Here is a 23,490-nt window from a genome sequence, read left to right on the forward strand (position 1 = left end):
CTCTTCGGCATGGGCAAAGTCAAGGAGAGTGGACTACGAGTCGCTCCCAGAGCCTAAGGGCTAAAATATCACATAAGACCCAGTCGCCTCTTCGGCATGGGCAAAATCAAATACCAAGGAGAGTGGACTACGAGTCGCTCCCAGAGCCTAAGAGCCAAAATACCGAACTAACGAAGACCTCCTCACCACATAAGACCCAGTTGCTTCTTCGACATGGGCAAAATGAAGGAGTGGACTGCGAGCCGCTCCCAGAGCCTAAGGCATTGAATCGACGCTTACGAGCTAATCGAATTATTCATTCCGGGCCAAAAGGAGAAATCTACTCCGTTCGCCGAATTACTTTTGGCTCGAAAGTGGAGGGCAAATGATGAGGGCGGATTTGGCCTTCCAATGATATTGTGATACATGGCACCTCAGAATAAATAGGTGACACCCAAAACCACTCTGGAAACAACTTGCCTTAGCCAATTTGATGGTGTCCCACCTAGCGGATTGGCATAGGCGCGGCCTGGTAGCCTAGCCTTGGCACGAGTTGGCAACTTGGCACTAGCACGACCTGGCGGCCTGGCCCTGGCACGATCTGGCAAGCAGGAGGTCTGATTAACGACGATTTAAAATTTGATGATTACTTTCGAACAATTATTCAATGCAAAGAGAAAGGAGTTGCCGGAGGTCACCAGGAAGTAAAGATCCTCACATGAGGAACAACTGGAAACAAAAGTAAGATCTGCAAAGTTGTTTGCATTTGAATCTCTCAGTCCAATTCTGCGATTTCATCGTCTTGCTTTCTTTAATTGTTGAGCAACAAATTAAAGATGATTTCTTTAATTAAAGATGATTTCTTATGTCTCTGTTAACGAAAATAGAGAAATAATATGCCAACGTCAAGTAGAAAATAATGAACAGTATTTCTTTTGAAAGGTATAGTTTTGACATTTTTAAAAATTTTAAGCTGCACATATCATTATGTGATTAGATAACTAACGGTCAACTTGACATTACCACCAAAGTTTTGAGTACTCCAAAGTTTTGGGTAGTGAAGTAAAATTTTCCCTTAATTATATATAATGGTTGATGCAATCCACATGCTCCACACAATGCACCCACCAAAAGTTTCAGAGATAATATTTTTAGGGATTTTGCCGGTTCAGTCCACCTCGGAATTGGAAAACTATTTCATTTATTTACCATGCATCCACTCCAGCTATAATTAGGCATCTTTCCCTCTTGACACTGACACAAACTGTTTGATGAATTGACTAATCAACTTATATAGAATCCCTCACGTTGATATAACTAGTTAGGATGACCTGCATTTGCAAGTGGTCAATTTATTTATTTTTGGGATAATAGACTGTACTCTCTCAGAAATCTAAAATTACAGCCATCTCTAAATTTATTAATACCTCCTATAAACCTCATGCCCATAGATCTAACATCAATTAACGGTAAAGATTCAGTCCAACCCTAAAAATCTTAATTCCACCGTAGGATTAGACTGAAATTCGTTTCTTTTTCTCTCTCCAGTCAAGTCAACTCGACAACGTGACAAAGATATACATGAACCCATCACAATCGTTTAATCAATGGGTTCATCCGAATGTATGTTGTGGTCCTAAGGGTTAGATGGACGTGTGAAAATTCAGTGCGAATGCACCGCAAAACCAACGTTTTCGGTTCTCCATTTATATCTTTGCCGTCAACGCGTACATAATTGCCATTACCTATGTGACAATTTGCACAACTCAGCATCCGTCCAATCTTCTCCCCTCAGTTCAAGCGGTTGCTTCCACTTCGATTCATCATCTCCTCTTCCACTATAATGAACCCGTATCTTATTCTTTAATCTCGTAAGTTTCAAGCGGTTGTCATCTTTCTATTGTGTTGTCAGTTTCAAAAATAAATCAAAAACATCAGGTTTGAAGCAGATTGCAGATTGTTTCATAAAATAAAAATATAAGAAAACATGTTTTTGGCTGTGTTTGTTTTTTATTTTCAAAATTGAAACCATGTACTGATTATTCAGAAACATGGTTTCATCTGATTATTCAACTTCATATACAATAAATCATACAATATCTATAACTGTTGCTGTCAAGGATGGGTTAAGGGCAACAATGTAAATATGCTTCCGAGATGAGGATTTGCTGATGTGTTTAAGGGCTGATAGAACTGAGGGCCTGTAAGTCACACCTGTGAAGGAAGAAAGCATGTCAGAGGCCCCGAGTGTTATTCCAAGGCGGACACTCCGACAGTCAAGTTAACAAGGGTGTAGTAAAGGAATCGGACGAGGCCTGAGTAGAATAGCTCAAACGAAATCACCAGAAAGTTAGAGAGCTTAAAGCAATAAATGCCAAGATGCCTTACCTCATAGTGATGCCACCTATTTATAGCTGAACTTGCCTGAAGTTAGTTACAAACGAACGGCCAAGATGCGATCTGCCTTGTGCCATGCATCGCCATCCTGAGTCCGCCATGTGCATCCATGCCATTGGGCCTATCATGTATGCCTACATCAATAACTAAAAAAGTTGATTTTGTTTTAAAAGCCAATATCTTGTTGCTTCGAAAAACATGTGTCTTTTTCTTTTTAAACAAAATCAACTTATTTTTCTTTTCCATAACAAGAGCAGAATTCAAAAACATTTTTTAATTTGTATATTTTTTTTTGTTAATGTAACGATTTCAAAAACAAATTAAAACAAAAGTATTCAAGTTGTAAAACGCCCCCTATGATTATCACAACATGATTATATATCTTCTTTGAAGAGTCCTTCGGCCTGAAAATTTATCCAGTGCTAATATGCTAGGATGATAATTATGATAAAATAAAATATTTATCTGAGGTGAAGCGTAGAAATTTTGCCGAGTTGCAAAATTGCAATATAAATCAAGTTTTCTTAGGTTCTTCGTTCAAGGTTGAAAATTTTACTGAGAATTTCTGCCAAAATTGATGAAATCCACCGACAAGAGAGATTTGTAGCCACCAAAGTAGTAGGAATCTCTACTGTGTGTTGTGGATCTTTGGAATCATTTTTAAGTTAAATACCACAGTGATCCTTGAGAAGTGAGAAATAAAGGTTTTTAGGAAAGAAAATAGAAAGGGTTTACGCTGAGAAAACAAATTAAAAGAAGAAAGACTATAAAATTTTATTCTTTTAATTTTTAAAAAGGTTATAATGAAAGAGAAGGGTTAAATCCCTTAAACCTACCCTGTGAGCTTTCTAAAAAGGTCTTAAACCTTCCCTCAACTTTGACCTGCCCGTACGTAGACGTTCCCCCACTTTTGGGGATAAAGAGACTCACAGACGCTTTTTAAATAGACAAAGATATTAAATGTCCTTTGCCCATATTAATTCCTCTATAGATTTTTCTTAATCTTAACTTTACCCTTAAATTGTTAAAGATTTAAGGGTGTTTTTTGGTTAAAAGTTTAAGGGTATTTTAGTCATCAAACATTTGATGATTTTATATACGGGTAAAATTGGCATTATAATATGTTTAAAATTCATGGCATCAGCGGTTGTTGTTAGACTTCTAACAATAGAGTAACAAAAGGGGTGTATAAGTCCCTTTATCCCAAAAAGTCCGAAGAAGTTTAAGGGCATATCAAAGTTAAGGGTATCCGAGCTGGGTTTGGGCCGGGCTTTGCCTTTATATTAACAGAATATGCTCAGGCCCAAGCCCAACCCCAATCCTAATATATAGCTCAAAACCCAACCAGAATTTGGAAAAAAATATATTTTTTCTTTCTTATTCAATTAAAAATTATTTTAATATATATATATATATATATATATATATATTAAAAAATCTCACTATTACTTGAAAAAGAGAATAAGAAAGTCTGAGCCCGACTTGAAAAAATGTCGAACCCAATATTTTAGGCCCAAGCCCAAACCTGCAGACTTGAAATCTTGTCCAAACCCAACTTAAATAGAATCGGCCCAGCCTAATCCGTCAGACTACCCAACCCATGAACAGGTCTAGTTAAAGGGAAGTTTAAGACCTTTCCAAAAAACCAATGGAAGGTTTAAGGATTTACCTTAAACCCCACCTCAATTAAAGGGTGACCCCATGACCTAGTTCTTATTTGACATCCTATATATATGGCAGTTTAAAGATATATGGTGCATCATATACTAGCAAAGATGGGATATATTCCATCAAATATAAACCCCACCTCCAATCATCAAAGAAAACATTTATTTTTTTTATAAATATGACCATTAAATGAGAATCACTATAGTTGGGTGATGTCACATTGAATATAAATATTTCATTTAGACAATTTAGGTAGCAATGCCAATACCAAACACAATACTATTCAAAACACCTGTTCAATGCCTTGCTTGACATAAGTATTAACCAAATAAGTTTCATATAAAAATGCTTGTCATGAAATGCCATTACCTTTCTAAGTGAGTGTTTGGTGTCATGGTGAGGTGTGGCAATATAATTGAGGGTAAAATAGACATACCATACCCCATAAGTAGTGTACGTTTGGTAATGGATGAATGCTGACTAGGCATTATCGCCACTTGAATCATATCTATTAACCTACCTACCATGCATGCATAGTAAGCCAGGAAAGTTCCACACCATTTGAGATGCAATAGCTCCAATAGCTATTGGAGGAAACATCTATTGGATGTTTCATGTCGTTGTGTTGTGTTGTGTTGCATTGTGAAGCATGGCCGCAATAAGCTCAAACAGTCTGACCATATGCATTTTATTAGTGTTTTTCTTAAATGCAGATGTGGTGTTGATGAGGATGCTAAACAGAATCACAACACCTCCATACTAAATTAACGTCCCATAAAAGTTTGAGTCTGAAATGGCAATGATATCAAATAAAACCTCAGTGAGGGTATTCTTGCATGGGGGCCAAATTTTTATGGTTGGTTGGTGCTAGACGGTAGGGGTGAGCAGATGGATAGGTTCTATCTGGAACCGAATGGAATTGATCTTAAACCGGCCTTGAATTGACTCTATTTAATCTGTTACAGGGTAGGGTCTAATTCCAAAATTTTGGAACTGATCCCCATTCAGGCGGGTTCCAAGGTCTAGAAGGGTTACCCTACCCAAACTGACCTTGATTGACCTTGGTGGAACCTGCCTTCGAACCAAAACTTACCATGAAATAAACCCTAAAATACTTTTGGGGATGTGAAGATTTGAACCCAATCACTGATGGTTAGAAAAGCCATGGTCTCTCTTGACCATTGAATTACTTAAGTTATTTGATCATTTGTTTTCATTTTAATATTTAAATGTGTACAATAAGTAATGTAAAAGGTAATATTTACAAAATTTAAATTTAAATTATAAGTTTTGAACCATATAATGATAATCTACATACTAAGTTACTCAACTTAAATAATAAAGATAATACAAGTTTTAAACTATATATTATATTTATTGACAATCAAATTTTTAAAGAACATGTTTTTTTTTCTTTGAGAGGGAGGAGTAAAGAAAGAACAGATTCCATGAATAGACCCTGGAATCGGCCTTTACAGAATATGTTCTGATTTCAAAAACTTAAAACCGACCCCTATAAAATAGATTCTACGTTCTGCCATGAAACCAAAAAGAACTGACCCATGCTCACCCCTACTAGATGGGACAGGTAACAATACACATAGAGCTTAGATGTTAAGTATATTCATTGCCAATGCCAAAAGAACAACTCTTGGTGAGAGAACTCAAATTGATGAATCAAAATAAAAATTTGCATTTTAGAAACTTCATCTTTTATCAACTTGTAATAAGGAGGATATGAATTTTAGTGAGGAATAATAACAATAATATAAACAACGACTTCATCTCAGGGTTGCATATATAAAATAGTTTACTATATCATTTCTCCACTTTAACTACTCTGTCTAATTATATGTATTTGCATATGCATGAATCTTTGGAGATTATCTTTCAATTGTAGTCACTATATGGGCTCTAGCTGTGCATTTAGATCTATTTTTTCTAATAACATAGGGCAAATGCTAGCATTTTTATCTACAGAAGTGTCATGTCATTTCTAAAACATGTTTTTGAATTTCGTCCCTTTTCTGAATTAAGCTCCATTTGTTTGTTGTGAAAATAGTTTTATTTGTATTGGTATAAATTATCGTATATGGGAGTATTCATTTTGGGATGTCAGATTCCTTGTCTATTTCTTGGGTATGCCTTTGAAGGGAATCCATAGATACTCATTTTTTGGACCCAGTAATCAAGAAGTGTGATAAGTGGCCTGTCAAAAGATGGGATGGGAGATTACTTTAATTTAAAGTAGCATTGGTTGATCTCCTGCTGATTAATTTCTCTCAATGTTTCAGGTCCTATATAGAAAAAGTGAGAGAACGGTTAAAGAAGTTGTATAGGGATTTTCTTTGGGAAGGAGGAAGGAATAAGGGTTCTCATCTAGTGAATTGGGACATTATTTGCAAGGGGAAGAGTGTAAGTGGCCAGGTGGGTTGGGAGTAAAAAATTTACATTTACAAGATGATAGAACACAGTCCTTTTAAGGGCCTGTTTGGTTTGCAGGAATAGGGCTTGGAATCGGAATCTGAATGGTTTATTCTGATTCTAACTGTTTAGTTGGAAGGAATTGGAATCCCATTTTCATTTTCATTTCTGTTGAAATAGCATTCCCCCATTTTAGTGAATCGCCATTCATTGCCTCTTTTTTGGGAATAAAATCCTATTCCTATTGATTTTAATTCCCATTCTTATTCCTGTCTGAACCAAACAGAATATGGGAATGGACCATTCTGATTTCGATTCCAGAGAATTTCTATTCTAATTCTGATTCTGATTCCAACTACAAACCAGACCCTAAGTAAATGGTTATGATAATATCCGATACACCAAGGCATATACACTCTGGATAAGGGCGACCAAAAGTAAATTTCCTAATAACAAAGAACTAGTTAAAACAAATATGTTTGGCCTACTTTAGTGACTTTAAGTTAAATTTCCATCCATCAAAAAAATAAAATCTGAAAATTTCCCCGTGAATGAAAGCAGGAAAATGGGTGGGGGACCACCCTTTTGAACCCTAAATCAATTTTCCACATGGAAAATTCTTCCTTGTTTGGAAATTTTCTCTGAAATAGTACTTGTGAAAGAAAAGCCAGAAAACGTTAATTTCGCAGCTCTTAATTTCCTCACCCTACAGATAAGGTAGGACCATGGAAAGACATTTCTAGCTTTGTCTTGTTCTATGCCACTTGCATAAATTTTCTTCCTATTTTTCCATGTTTTTTGGGAGTTTATTCCCCACCCTGACATTTTAATACTAGAAACCCCCCTCCCTACGAGACACTTATTTTTCTAATTCCAAAACTAACTTTGATACTCTATTAACTGATTTTTATATGATAAGAAAATTTGGGTTCTTTTCTTCGTCTTATATATTTCATTGCCTACTTCAAATACCCTCACCCCACCCTCCAAAAATCGAATTTCAGTAAATGAATAAACCTACTTTTGGAATCTTGATTCAAAGGATGGATTTAATTAAGGAATGCAATGTGCCCAAATCACCACTCAATAGAAAATATTTAATTATAATTGTCTTCATCAATACACTAGACGAGTAATGCCTTATGATAAAGCTCATCATGAATGTTTGTGGAGTTATTTATTTATTTTAGTTATATATATTGACTGTGGATTTGAAGTGTGAACAAACACTGTCCCACCCATTCCTTATGCTGTTGAAGCTTATTTAATTATGAGGGTAATAAAGATTGAACACTAGACCATTTGGTCAAAATAGCTTTAATATCATCTCAAAGAACCATTTAACCTAAAAGCTTAAGTCGTTAAGTGAGGTCCTTGAATAGATTGACATTTTCTAAAAGTGTAAAATTTATAAGCTTATTTTGGAAAGAGTGAAAATACAAATAGATTTATTGCAAAATCTTTTATGTATTTCTAAACCTTGTATTTACATTCTTCCCTTTCCCAAACTGAGCTTAATAATTAAGAAGTAAATAGGATGCATATCTGACAAAATTTAAAGTTCAAATTTTGCATCAGGTAAGAGTGTAAATCAAGGACACAGACAAATGGATACAAAACCGAATTGGATGCAAAATTTGCATCCAGTTCAGATTTGCATTGCAAAATAAGGCAACTTAGAAAGAAAATCCAAATGCAAATGAGATTAATTAACAGATATCAAGCCAGAAATGTTTATTGCAAATTATAAAGTTTTTGCATGGATCATAGGTAATCAAAGCCAGACGATTTATTAGCAGCAGATAGACTGATGGACACCCCCATTGAAGAACGTAACTCTAGCTAGTAAGGTCGTTGTCCTACATAGTTGCCAGGAGGATCATAGTTGCATGTGACGAAGTCCCAACCGTTGTTGCAATGAACTTTGGCGCACCCAAGGCGAACTGAGTCTCTCCACACCACCTGAGTGTAATGGAGGCATTCACCCCCACTACATGAGTTGGAGTTGTAGTCGTAGTACTGCTTTTCGTCTACCCACATCTTCACGGCATCGGTTCCCGACAAGGAAGGCATTGCAGCGGCGAGGTTCTCTCCGTAGGGTCCGCCGGAGTGCACCAAGGCACAGTCGCCGATCCTCTGATTGGCATATTGTTGGGCGTAAGCAGCTACCTTGTCATCCCAGGTCATAGACCCAACACCCACCTCCGCACGAGCTGCGTTGTGAGCGTTGATGTAGTCTTGTGGGCTGTCTTGAGCTAGGGAGACATGGAGCCCTGCAGCTAGGCCTATGATGAGGAAGAAGAGAGCCGATTTAGGGTTGCAGAAGCAGAACGCCATGATCTGCATGCACAACTACTTAATTAGAATGCTTGATGATCAGAAAAGATTGGCAGATATGGGGGCATTTATAGGCCAAAAGAGAGGGTGAAGTTATCATGTTGGATGACGTAGAAGAGGAAGAATTTTCAAAGATTGACACAAGAAGAAGACTAAGTCATGCACAGGCGGCAATTGTATGTCCTACGTTAACTTTTCTAGCTGAGCTCGTCTGAAAGAGTTTTTCTACTCATTTAAAAAAAAAAAAAAAGAAAAAAGAAAAGGAAAAAATACGGCTTAATGAGCAAACGTGTTAGGTTTGGATTTTCGATCCTCGGGCTGGATTCGGGTCTAACAAATCTGACTTTCTTATTTTTTGGATTCCTTGAATTCAATTTTGACTTGCAATGATAAGGCATCTCTCGGGGTAATGATGTTAGATTAGATTAAAGGAATTTTACAAAATTTTAAGGATGTAAGGTTTTGTTATATTCCTATAATTTATAATTATACTGTTAATACGGTTAGCTCAAAAAATGATCTTATTTTAGATTAGAATATTAAAGGAATTTTACAAAACTTTAAGGATGTAAGGTTTTGTAATATTCCTATTATTTATAGTCATACTGTTAATACGGTTAGCTAAAAAAGATAAAGAATCTATTAGTTTGTGCTGAAGTCACTTCATATCTTAATTTCTCTGAAATTGTAATAATTAATTTTAGAGATGTATTGGAATTGGTTCACTTTTATTTGCTCTTAAATCTGAATGTAGAAAATGTAGTTCTCAAATCTGAGTATCTGAAAAAATAACAATTCACTATTTTAACCAAAGATATGAGGAAACATGTTTGAATTTTAAGAAACTAATTACCAATTAATTAAATGAATATAAAATAATTAAGATAATAATAATAATAATAATAAGAATTAATTATTAGTGAAATTAATAATTAATATTATTTATTTTTAATTAATCAATAATTAATTATTGGTTATAGAGGTATAGGCATATGGATACATGAATATGGGATCATTTCACTTGGGTTAAATGCAAGCTCTTAGTTGTTCATAAAGTCTATACAAATCTAAAAAGATTGTGATGGGTATGTATGGTACTCATTCACTCACACTCAATTTACAACACATAAAAAGCTGGGTTATCGCAAATGGCTTAAAAGATGGGATTCTAGCCAATAAGGTGGGCAACTTTTCGCCCCTAATATCTATAAAAATAACCATTTTAATAATTTTTTGGAAATATCAAATAATTTCTAATCTGTTCATCTTCTTTCTCCTCCCGAAGCACTGTACAATGACAACAAATCTCCCCTACCTCCAGTCTCTCTCTCTCCCTTCTTCTTCTTCCTCTCTACTTCTGAGTATCTCCAAACTCAGAGCAAAGCAGAATGGTGATTTCTCACCATTCACAGCAGAGCAACGTCGTCAGTCTTTTTTTTTCCACTTGGCATTATCTAAGCTTTTGCGACTGAGAACAGAAGAGGTAGGGAAGTTCTGAAAACAATGCGGATAGGAAGAAAAAGAAGAAGGAAGAGGAGGGAGAGAGAGAGAGAGAGATTGGAGGTGGGGGAGGTTTGCCACCATTTTTCAGTGCTTCGGGAGGAGGAAGGAGGTGAATAGTATATCTTATGCCCTTTTTTTATATTTTTTCAAAAAAATTATCCTATTCTAGAAATTATATTAAAAAAGGTAATATTTTATTGATATTAAGGGTGAAAAGTTGTCATTATTTGCTAGAATCCCTGAACAAATATTCCAATGGGACCCACACATGATACACCTATTTTCTATTAGTAGGAAGCCCCTAGGAAAGAGAAATTAAAACTTAATAGACCGGTCAGTCACGGTGAGCAACAGTTATTACCGTAATTTGACTTGCATTGGAACTTTGGTTAGTCAATAAAATTCTTACCGAAACCTTAAGGCTTCGTTTGGCGCATTTTTTCGCGTGGGCTGTCGGCTGTTTAGAAGTTTGACAGTCCATGTGTTGGTCTTTTCCCGTTTGGTTGGGAAAAACATCTAGCCGCCAAAGGATGATGCCTTGAAAAGATGCATGAAACCTGTTTTGGGATATTTTTGAGAAGTTCCAAATGGAGATTTTCAACTTCTTTCATTGCGTTTTCACGCGGAAAGCATACCTTAACCATATAGTCTTTACGCTACTAAGGTCTTAATGCAAAAGCTCATATCATCTTTTGGCTATCAAGTCTATTAGAAGATCTTTCAAAAAAGACTTACCAAATGACACATTAGTCTAGGAAAGAAAAAATTTACAAGGGTAGAGTGAAAAAAATGATATTGGAAAAAGACAAAGAATGTAAAATTGTTCTTTTTATTAGGGAAAATTCTCAGTTAATTAGTACCCTATACTTTGGGCCTAATGTCACTTTGGTCCCTGAACTTTAAAAAAATGCAACAATTGAGTACCCGAACTTTCAAAACGTGTCAGCCTAGTACATATTGTTAACTAGTCATTAAGTGGCATTTGAAAAGATATAAATTCCCTTTGAGTGTCATCTAATTCTCTTTATCAACCATCCAATAGTTTACAAGAAATGAAAAGTCCTAAATCCTTTCCTCTTTTGTTCAAGAAAGTTGGGGTCACCGGAATGCCCATTGAGACGTAACCCCAGCTTTCTTGAATAGAAGAGGCAAGAATTTGGGACTTCATTTCTTGTCAATGTTTAGCTGGTTGATAAAAGAGAATTAGATGACACTCGAAAGGCATTTGTGTCTTTTCAAATGCCACTTACCAACCAGTTAACGGGCTGGTTAACGACTAGTACTGGATTAGCACACTTTTAAATTTCGGGTATTGAATTGTTGCATTTTAAAGTTTAGGGACCAAAGTGGCACTAAGCCCAAAATACAGGGTACTAATCAGGAATTTTCCCTTTTTATTATTGGTATATGGATAAAAATAGATTCTAGAGAAACCTTTGTATTACTTAACATTTCATTTTTCTATTTTGGCTTTCCTTGTAATAGGGGTGGAAATGTTGACCCCAACCCATTTGACCCACCCAACAAACCTACTTAAAAACCCACTCATATCCACCCATTTTAGATGCGGATCATTATGGGTCGAGCCATCCATTTGGGTTAGGGAAAAAGGGTCAAAGTGGGGTTGGGTTGAGGGGTACCCATTCGATTGTAAAGAGTTAGGGTTAGTTGGGTTGATGGGAGGGTCAAAACTCAAGGGAAAAGGGTTAGGGTGGAGTCTCAATTGTCTTGTACTCTAGTATTTGTTCCGCCAATCACCAGGTCGAGAGGAGGCTTTTTGCTATTTGAACTTCAAAGTTATGGTTTTTACTACGGCTATTCTCAGTAGCTAGTAGACCTGTTCATGGGCCGGGCCGGGCCAAACTTTCACTCTGTATTAATAGATTTTTCTAAGGCCCGAGCCCAGCATGACCATCGGGCCTACAACTTGGGCCCGAGCCCGAAATTTAGCCCATATTGTTACTACTGCTGAAGTGGCTGAATAAAGAGAGAGAGAGTGAAAGAGAAATTATAAAGAAAAAATAAAAAATGTATATATTAAATTATAAATATATATATTTCAATAAATATTATATTATTTATATATTTTATATAATATATAAAATACACATTATGTATTTTATAAAATATATAATGCTGAGTCGGGTCAGGCCGGGCTTTTTTGACAAATCCCAAGCCCGGCCCGTAACACAGTCAGGCTTACTGTGTTAGGCCCGAGGTCAGGCCCGCGGGCCTAATTACACGACCAAGCCCGATCGGGGTGCGGGCTGGGCCATCAGGCTACCCGGCCCATGAACAGGTCTAATAGCTAGTGATCAAAACCACCGACGATTATTCACTTTCTCCCTTCTTCTTCTTCTTCTTCTTCCAAAGGTTGGGTTCACATAGCAGATCTCTCTCTTTGCTCTTTCCACCATGGTAGAACAAGGTCGAAGGTTTCCCATTATTACAGTGATTAATGATATGGTTCAAGATCAGATTTCACACTAGATCTGGTTCAAACCCAGATCTATGTTCATCATTTTCCTCTATTGAAGATAGGGAGAAAACAAATTTGGGTTTGCAAACACAGATCCACCGCTTGTAATGGAAGAGACCGCACTAGCTCTGGTTCAAACCCAGATTTGTGTTCATCGTCTTCCCCTATGAAGATAGATCTATGTTCGCAAACACAAATACACCGCTTGTAAAGAGAGGATGGAATTTTAGGATTTCAACATTAAGTTTATTCCATTTCTTTCGAGAAACTCAAGAATCAAAAAAACTTTTTGGAAAATTTCCTACACTTTTTACATTTTCTTCGTCTTCCACTTCTTACATTTTCCTACACTTTTTTTTTTAATTTCCTGTTAATTTAAAAAAAAATGATAGAAACTTCTATCAAAAAAACTTTCCTGTTTTTTTTTTTTTGTTTCAGATATATTTTCTTAAAATTTCTTATATTTTTTATGAAATTTCTCATTAATTAAAAAGTTTGATAGAAACTTCTATGAAAAAATTTCCCTACATTTTTTCGTTTTATTTTTCTTGTATTAAAAATTTCAAAAAAAAATATCAAATTTTGTAATTTCCCACATTTTTTACACTTGGTTTTCTTGTGCTTTTGTTATTTATTTGCATTTTTGTGCTTTAATATAATTTTTGTTGTTTTGTCCTGCAGTTTTTATATTTTTCCACTTTTTTGTTTTTCCTATAATTTTTGTATTTTCTTTGTTTTTTTCATTTTTCTATAATTTGCAATGTTTCATAGTTTCTGTTAGTTTTTAAGAATTTATACATTTTCCCGTATTTTTTGTTATTTATTTGTAATTTTTATGTTTTTCATAATTTCTTTAGTTTTTTTTCAATTTCTATTTTTGATATTTTATATTTTTAAATTTATGTCTTGCACTTTTTATCATTCTATGTTTTTTTTGTTGATATTTCTATGTTTAATGCATTTGAGATGGAGAAAAAAAAAGTCACAATTTGGGTCAGGTTGGATCATAAAAGTGGGTCAGGGTGAGTCGGAGTGACCCACTAACATCAATAAATATGGGTGGCAAATGGTTTAGAGGGTCAATATGATGGATTAATATTCAACCCAACACCCAATCCAGCCAATCCACCCATTTTCCACCCCTACCTCATAAGTCATAAATATACAAGGCAAATACGTCAATTTCTTTTAGAATATCTTTATTCCCTTTCTTCCATTTCCTTTGCAACCAAACACGGCATGACTCACGCTTTCCATTGCATTACTCTATCTTAAAATTAAAAAAAAAAAAACAGTTTAGTAATCTAGAACATTGACTAGATCATTTATCGTTTGTATTGAAAAGAAATTCCACGCACTGCGTCGAGCACTTGGATCAATATGTGGAAATTTGGCAAAGAAACATGGAATTTGCTGACCGAAGTGCCTAACTGTTATTTTCATGTTTTCGTGTGTGGAATAATTCCCATTTGAAGCCACCACAAGTCTACAAACAACTACTTCACGTATGTTAGTGCTGAGCACAAAGTGAATAAGATAACGATTAGCTTGAGTTCTGCGTGTTGCACGCGAGTCTGGTTCTCGTGCCAACAAAATGCGATTCAACTACTACCAACATATGATCGGACACCACACATCTATATATAGTGGGTCCTGCTCTCATGGTGGGATGTGTGGTGTCAGATTATGTTGGTAGAGTGTTGGCATGGCATGCGTTTTGTGGGAGGAAACACTTCAATTCATTGCACACAGGGTTTTGACTATTATATATCTGAAATACATGTTATAGAAAATAATTTAGAGCTTTTTTTTTTCCCTCTAAGGGCTACACGCACCATGGTTTTTAAAAATGAATTGGTGATCGAATCGGTCAGGGGTCCAGTTATCAGTTTGAACAGTCGGCTCGATTTGATAAAAAATTAAAAAATTGGAAGATGACTAAAACCGTTCGAACGGTTCAAACGGTTAACCAGCCGGTTCAGCAGTTTGCTGATCAAAATCAACGGTTTTGAGGGAAAAAGCGATTTTGGAGGAAAACGAAACCGGTCAAATGACTGGTTCCCGATTTTTTCGGTCCGACCATCTGGTCCAGTCCGATTTTGAAAACAATGACATGCACAACTAGGGTAGCTCATTCCCCAATGGCCAACCCATGTACAGGTGGGATTTGATCGCAAGTATCCACTACAACCAGTAGGAGACCTTACCATTTACCAATCCAGCCGCTTACGGCCAATTTATTGGTATCATAAAAGAGGTGACTAATCAGTTGGTATTAATCATAATTCACAGGGTGATTTGATTAATCAAGCTTTTTCGATATCATGTCTTTTTAGTATTATAGATTTTTCATGCATTCCAATTCTCATTTGCACAGTAATTTCTTGGTGAATTTGAATTTATAATTCTCTTGTTTACACTTTACAATTAATATTGGAGGCATTTGTTAAGTCTTTTTAGGAAGATCTTTTAAAAGAAAAAAAAAACCTCAAAAGACTGATGAGTTTTGATGAATAGAATTTTAAAGACCAAAAAAAATATTTGGTTGCAATTTTTCTCAGAGATCTTTTCAAAAGTATAGGAATACCAAAAGATTGTTTAATAAGTGCATATAGCACAATAAACAAGTGTTAAATATCTAAATGGAAAATAAACCTATGAAATGTCATGTATAGGACCAATTGGCACATTTAAATGTACATTTACCACTTGTGCATTAACTATTATCTGCATGCTTCATTTATCTACATGCTTGGGGCCAACATTAATTGTTGTTTGAGAAGCATTATATGGAATGTTCCTCCTTTATCTTCAATTGGCATTTCCAACACCAAGAAACCTTCCCAATATTTATCTTACATGATACTCTATTAAAGTTGTTGTATAACATACAATAATATTTGCTTATGCATTGAATTGGTGTCATCAACTTTAAGATTGGTAATCCTACCTTTAGGACACCAAGGTAATACATGTTCTATGACATTCTTTAATGAAGAACTTATATAGTTGAATTATTCTTTGACATTTTTGGGATGACTGCCTCTTCTTATGATATGAAGGCCTAGTTTGATTTCACTTTTAAAAAGTACTTTTTTCAACAAAATACTTTTTTTAAGACATGGGACCACACATTAAGTGGTTTTTAATAGGACTGCAACTTGGGTCGGGTTGGCCCGAACCCAACCCGAAAAAGTTGGGTTGGGTTGGGCCGAGTTGATGATCGGATTAGGGTTAGGGTTGAAATTCTTGAACCTGACCTTAGTTCAGGTTGGGTTAGGGTTGACCTCTCGGGCAACCCGACCCAACCCGAACCCGACACCCTATAGTACTAGACTACTAGTCTACAACTCTACTACATGTCATATATACAATTATATATATAACATACATTGATTTATTTAGATGCATGGTAGTTGTATAACCCCCTTTCTTTAAGTTATTCACATGTACTTGACTACTTGTCTTTTACTTTTGTCTTGTAATTTTTATGTGTGACCTATCTAATAGATTCAAATTATTTGCTTGATCCTATTAGTTGTTATTAGTGATCTTATTTCCATAATTTTGTGTTTCATTATTGTTGATTTCATGATTTTATATTTTTAAGAAAAAATCTATTATAACTCATAACTCACGATAAACAAATACTTATTTTTCTACTAGATTTTAAGGGACGGGAAGGTTGGGTTGGGCCCAACCCAACCCGAGCCCAACCTAACCCGAAGTTGTGGGTTAGGGTTGAAGGAATTAGTTAGGGTTAGGGTTATGGTTGGGTAGGTCGGGTTGGGTTAGGGTTAGGGTTGGCGGTTTAGAACATAGGGTTGGGCTAGGGTTGGCCTCAACCCAACCTAACCCGGCCTGACTTGCAGCCCTAGTTTTTAAGTACTTATAGGTGTTTGCTAAAAAAGTGGGGAAAAAGAAGCACTTCTTAAAAAAGTGAACTGGATGTGGCTTTTTTCAGCACTTCTTGAAGAAGTGCTTCTTCATTCGAATGGGACAAACTTGTCTCTATTTTTTTAACGACAAAAATACTCCCGTGCGAGGTTATCATCCTCCACCTCCATTCGAAACCTTGCAATATACCAAGCAATGACGGCGTCAGTTGAAGGTGATATCAAGAACCCTTTCTTGATCGCTCCTAGAGTGGAGATTGAACTAGTATGGCGGCAAGAGCAGGAGAGAGAGTAGAAAACAGGAGCAATCGAACTGCAGGTTCTTCTCTCTTTGTAACCTCTGAACTGAATTGTGTTTGTTGGAGGTTCTCCCTGTTCCTCTATTTATAACCTTTAAAGAGAGCATTTCCTAATCCCATTAGGAGTTTCCTAATCCAAATCTTGTATTTAGATCTGGTCTCTCTTTAAGAGATAAGGATAATCCCTTATCTTATCTACAGATAAAGATCAGCCCTCCTAATCTAATTAGCAGTTTCCTGATCCAAATCTCTATTTGGATCTGGACTCTCTGAGTGGATAGGGATAATCCATTATCCTATTTGTTGATCTAAATCTCAGAACCACTGCTATTTAATTAATCTCATTAAGCCAATTCGAATTGGGATTTAGGCCCATTAAGTCCATCTGTTCACTTACCCTCCAAACTACTGCCCAGTTGGATATCCTTGTATTGTGTGGGACCCAAACTTTGATTTACACATCAACCACATGGGTTCAATCCAGCCTCTGTTACAAGGCCTGGCCGAATTCACTGTAGGAGACAGTAACCCCTGAGTCCATCACCATGGGCTCTTAATGGGCCCAACATTTACACTAAATGGTCCTTGGGTCAAGCCACCTTATAAAAACCCAAGGACAGTGGGCAGATGCAAGATTAGCCCATCAGGTATTACCCTCAATGGTCTTACACTTAACCTCTTAGCCCATAATGATCAAACACTGCCTGACAAGAGAGGACATCTCCCTCAGCTGCAAGGTACAGTGCTACACTCTCTACTCACATGGATCTCGGGAATTAAAACATTTTGCAAACATTTTGAAACCATAACATATATATGTATATCTCTATATAAATATATTTTTCAAAACAAATTTCAATGGTTGAAATCAACTGCCGGTTGTTTAGGTTTCCATCAGAGAGTGCATCCCCGATCATTCACTTTGTCCGACAAAGGGGCTGATCTTGTCACTATGATCACCCATTCAGATGAATTCTTGGACTGTCCCAATATACCCAGGTTTTGATCCCCTCTAAGGATCTCATTGATTGGCATATCAAAGACAATTCAATCCAACACCTAGTGTAGTATCATAATCGAGTCTATGGGTCAGGTGTAACATTCCAGTTTTGCCCATCTATTTCCAAGGTCTAGGGCAATACTGGAATTATGGTATGGTTCAGGGTTTCAAGAAAATGCACACAGCATGTACCTCAGGTCCCACATTGGCAACTGAGACAAGCTACTCCAACTAACTTGGCGGCACATCAGTGTCAGCCTTGGCAAGATAAATCTCCCCAGATCTATCCAACGGCTATGAAGATTCTAAATTAACACGAGTCTCATAAGTGTCCAATTTAAAGGTATTACACAGAAACACACCATAATAACACAAATCAAATATGTACTTTATTCATTTAATTAAATGTCATAATGTACATCATTCTGATTGGAGCTAAGGGCATACACTGTCTAACAAGAACAAGTGGGAAGAACGTCATCTTCCCATTTAGAAGCAATTGTAAACAATCACAACCTCCTTGGAGATGGACAATCCAATTGTTTCTTATGAGATCTTATTCTCATGAAGTTTAAATCATCTCTTACCCAAAAGCAACATCAGCAACTATAACTGGAAATCCAAATGGCAATCGGTGATGAACACCCAACTAATAGAAATGGCAAGCCCTTGCGTGAGAAAGGAGGAGAGAAGAAGTTGAGAAGATGAAGGGACTTTGGAATGTAAAAATAATCTTGCTCAATAAAAGCCTAAGCTTGCTTACCAGAATTCTAACAACCGTTTTATATATGACATTGCACATGTTGATGGGTCCAAAGTAGTCAGGTGATTGACAATCACGCCTATTAGGTATTAAGGTAAGACATTATGTATCTTGTTTCCATAAATTTTCTTCCTATCATTCCATTTCTTACCTGAGTTTCTTCTCTACCTTAGCTCCAATGGAGGTGAATCTATTGAAATACAAATTTTGATAAAAATGTGAAAAAAAAATAGAGAAGGGGCTTGTTGTTTAATCTTTTAAGAGTAAGAAATCTGCACCCTTGTTAAACCACTCCTATTAAAAGAGATAGACTTTTTCAATGATTCAGGTCGTGTTCGGTATCACTGGTGTTTCTACTCGAAACCTTTTGGGTTGATCAATACAAATTGGTGAGAGATATGTATTGTCACATCACATGTAAGAGTTATTTAATTCAACTTAAATGTTAGACTTCATCCCTTGTAGAGCAAAAAACACCAATTTGGTGTTTCTAGAAATAGCTTCTCACGAATACTAGTGTGAGGGCACATGCTATGCACCTGTGGAGTAAGATGAACTAATATTATAGAATCAAATTTAATTTTTTATGACCATCACCAAAACCAAGGCAAATATCCTTTAGTATAGATGTTTATTTTACTATAACTAGCCTCAAATAATTATTGTATGCCAATTTATATTGATCAACACAAAACGTTCTAGGTAAAAATAACAATGATACCAAAATCAATATATACCTCCAGTTTTTCAAAAATATTAAATTGATCAGTTCAGTTAATCGAATTTTTTTGTTTGGTTCAATTTTTTTTTTTTTTTGGTTTTTTCAGTTTTTGATAACCACTCCCTAAGTGGGGTAATGTGTGTTGAAGGGTGTTTTTGGAAGAAGAGTATCTAGAATTTGTCATGTGAAAAGATTCATGTACGTTTAAGACTGATAATTAACAAAATATTGAACCAAACGTTCTAATGCCTATTAAAGATCTTACGTGGTCTTCAGCGTTCAGATATAAGGGTTGCTGAACAAGGCCTTGGTCAGATCATAGGCAAAGCATTTGTCTTTTGGTTTCATGCTTTGAAGATTGCAAAGTGAGAGATTTCTTTGGCCTCACTCTTTGGGCTAAGATAGTATAGGATTTAGATGATCTTCTGTTTGAGCCTGTCAGCTAACACAACTTATAACCTTCTTTTTCTTTTAATACAATTTTTATTTGACCTTAAAAAAGTTTCTATAAAATCATCTTCTTCTTCCTTTTGAATCGATTAGTAATTATGTTCATCTCTCACTTTTGTGGAGACCAGTATTTGTTTACGTGCTTTGTATGTGACAAATTTTGTGATGATGATAGTATATATTATATTTTTATTTTTTTTGCAATTTTTTTATATTTCTACATCTATAAAAAGTATTCTTATTTATCAAATTTATTATGGTTCATTAATAGAAAGATATGCTCAAATAAAATTCTTGAAAAGGTAATGAGAATTAATAAAATTCTTATTATTCTTATTTATTATGGTTCATTAATAAAATTAAGAAAATTAATAACTATTATCAGTTACCTTTGTCAGAATTTTATTTGAATTCTCGTTACCTTTGCAAGAATTAATTTCTATATGATAATTGAATTTCAACTCCTTCAACCACTGAAAACCTTACTTTAAATTGTTATAAAAAATATCACTTGCTATTGCAAATATCTTGTCATCCAACGATATGGGCTTTAAGGCAAAGGAAATGTAAAATTAACCCACCATATGGTAGGAATAAAAAAGAGAAAACCATCTCCTATCTTAATGATCAAGAACTGAACAAATTAAAATAGGTTAAAAATATTTTTAAAAAAAAACAAGAAAATAGTTTAAATAATAAATTGCTCATCCATTTGCAAATTGGAAATCTCTTCCTGGTGGTTAATGTGGCCCAACATTGGCTATTGAGAACTAAGATGTACTTTAAGGGTTTTTTTTTTTAATATAAATAAATGAAAGGGTAAATTTCTAAAACCTCCCGTAAAATTTTTTAATTATTGTTGAACCCCCCTATAAAGTTTGTTAAATGCAATCACCTCCCATGAACTTTTTGACACAATTGCAAATAGACCCTTGCCTAGAATCTTCTAACAAAAAAAGCACAAAAATGTCCAAAATACCCATTGTTGTATTTGTACTCTATCCAAACTAAACCTAATACACTACACGAGTAATTAAGGCCTGGTGCATGCATGCAGGGAGTTCAGATCAGCTGCCTATACCAATCATTACAACTCCACATCGGGAGCATCTCCCATGAAGGATGATGCTTCAACCTTCTTGTCTCTCTGTTTTTTGTTTTAGTTTTATAAAAAAAAAAAAAAGAAACCTTACATTCTATTTCAAATTCAAACAAGCTGTAAAAATAACATTTCAAATTGAAGAGCAAGTGATAACAAGCCAGAAACGTATATATTCCATAAATTTTACATATATATATCATCATCATTAGCTAGTTTGCATGGAATAATGCTTATTGATGAAAGCCAAACGACTCGATCACTAGAGGTCTAGGTGTACCGGGTGACGTGAAACCCAGCTTATTTACGTGATATATATTAAGTAGGCCATTTCAAGTTTCAAGTTGGAAGAACTCTAGTAAGGACGTTGCCCTACATAGTTGCCTGGAGGGTCATAGCTGCAGATGACGAAGTCCCATCCGCTGTTGCAATGAACTTTGGCACACCCAAGACGCACAGAGTCACTCCAAACCACCTGCGTGTAGTGGAGGCACTCACCCCCCACGCATGAGTTGGAGCTGTAATCGTAGTACTGTTTTTCACCCACCCAACCCTCCACTGCAGCAGTCCCCGACAAGGAAGGCGTCCCCGTGGCAAGGTTCTCTCCGTAGGGTCCGCCGGAGTGCACCATGGCACAGTCACCAGCCCTCTCATTGGCATAAGCTTGGGCATAGGCCGCTACGTTGTCATCCCATGTCAAAGGCCCAACGCCCACATCGGCACGAGCTGCGTTGTGGGCGTTGAGATAATCTGCTGGGGCGTCTTGAGCTAGGCAGACATGGAGCCAGGCTAAGGCGCCGATGGAAACGAAGAAACGAGCTGATTTAGGCTTGCAGAAGACCATGATCGTTCTGCTTAATTCTGCAGTGTTTAGTTTGTGATGGTTGATGAGAAGAGATGGGCAGATATGGAGGTATTTATAGCCCAAATTAAGGAGAGAGAGAGAGGATGAAGCGTCATGCTAGACGTAGAAGAATAACGCAATGATAATGCGAATACAAGAGTATCATACTGCACGCGCCCGTAGCTGACGTATCCTAGCTTCATTTGGGCGGTTGATGGTTTTTCCTAGGCAAGGAGAGGCCGAGGAAGGAAGAGATATATTTAAAAAGTGAGAAGGAAGAGAGATATTTAATTAATTTATCTGTGACAATGATCAGGTGGGTGAATAACAGAACCACGCCACAGAATTTATTAAGGAGAGAGAGAGATAGAAAGAGAATTTGACCGGATCGATTAGTTTTAGTTACATGTTTTTTTTTTTTTATTGAAACAGTAGTTACATCTACCTACTCATGCACGCGCGGGTGTGATGGGTCCTCTGCGTCTACTTTGAAGGAGGCCAAGACAGTATTATATATACTACAGAATGACCACCCCATACATATACAAGGCCTGTATTTTTGATAAATTGTGCTTGAAACCCATTATTATGTCGTAAATTTAGGTTATATTTTTATTTGATATTTTTTGATATATAGATTTATTATTTAATTTAAGAAAGTAAATTAGATTTTATTTCTAAATAATAATCCTTTTAATTGATCCTACATAATTTGAAATGATTTTTTTCTGAGTAGTTAAACATATGTTTGGAAAAAAGTGTTTCTTTTTTTTATAGAATAACAAAGGTGCTACACAATGATGGGGTAGCATATCCCGATAAATCACAAAAACAAATAATCTCTAATTCCCAATGAACAAAAAAACAAAATTAACCAAAATTTGAAGGGATTGCCAAACCCAATCAGCCGCCTAGTTGGATTTCCTATAAATATGCATGAATCTTAATCTGATGTTGTTCGATCCGAGGTGTCTCAAATTGAGGACACGGTCAGATAGTCTTACCAATTGGACGAGGCTAAGGTGGAAGGACAAAGTGGTGTGTCGAGATCTGCAATTGGGAGAAAGGTCAGAGGCCCGAGGAGTTGTTTCCCGAGTGGGTACTCCGAGCTCAAGTGAACAAGGTAGAGAAGGATGCGGCCAGGATGAGCCGAAGAGATAGTGTAAAGAGGTATTCAAAGAGTCTAGTTCCGAAACGTTCCTTACCTCAAACGAGGAATCCTATTTATTATTGGGCACCCATCTCCTAGATGGATAGGGCTTCCGAGGTTGTCGAGATAAGGGTGTCCTCTGAGGTTTTTGGGAGGTTTCCTCTTCTCCAACGGAGTTCGCTTCCTTGTCCGTGCAGGATAGTCATTAGGAAACAATCAACTAGCGAATCCCACCATGAATCTATGATAAACAACCACAACGACATCAAGATCACATTCTAAAGGCCTTGAATGATTACCAAGATTGATCATATCTTTCTCAGATCAGAACCATCCACTTGACTCCTTACCCTTATCCATGCCTACCTACCAAATTGAAGCTCAAAATTCATCTGTTTAACCCCCCATCAAGCATAGATCATATTCCAACAAATCTCATTAATTAGAGACTATCATCCATCATCCCAACTTCACATGACAA

At 36.2% G+C, this 23,490-nt stretch overlaps 2 protein-coding genes across 2 annotated transcripts; both read right to left on the reverse strand.

Moving 5' to 3' along the window:
- Positions 1-8,173: 8,173 nt before the first annotated feature.
- Positions 8,174-8,857, reverse strand: LOC104593968 (basic form of pathogenesis-related protein 1-like). Its single transcript, XM_010254091.2, has one exon. The coding sequence runs from the start codon at positions 8,812-8,814 to the stop codon at positions 8,311-8,313; it is 504 nt and encodes a 167-aa protein (XP_010252393.1). The 5' UTR covers positions 8,815-8,857; the 3' UTR covers positions 8,174-8,310.
- A 12,262-nt stretch (positions 8,858-21,119) lies between these two features.
- LOC104593966 (basic form of pathogenesis-related protein 1-like) lies at positions 21,120-21,889 on the reverse strand. The gene has a single exon (XM_010254090.2). The coding sequence runs from the start codon at positions 21,857-21,859 to the stop codon at positions 21,371-21,373; it is 489 nt and encodes a 162-aa protein (XP_010252392.1). The 5' UTR covers positions 21,860-21,889; the 3' UTR covers positions 21,120-21,370.
- Positions 21,890-23,490: the final 1,601 nt, after the last annotated feature.

Source organism: Nelumbo nucifera, chromosome 5 (genome assembly GCF_055504915.1).
Source record: "Nelumbo nucifera cultivar China Antique chromosome 5, China Antique-T2T, whole genome shotgun sequence".
In the NCBI taxonomy this organism is placed as follows: Eukaryota; Viridiplantae; Streptophyta; class Magnoliopsida; order Proteales; family Nelumbonaceae; genus Nelumbo; species Nelumbo nucifera.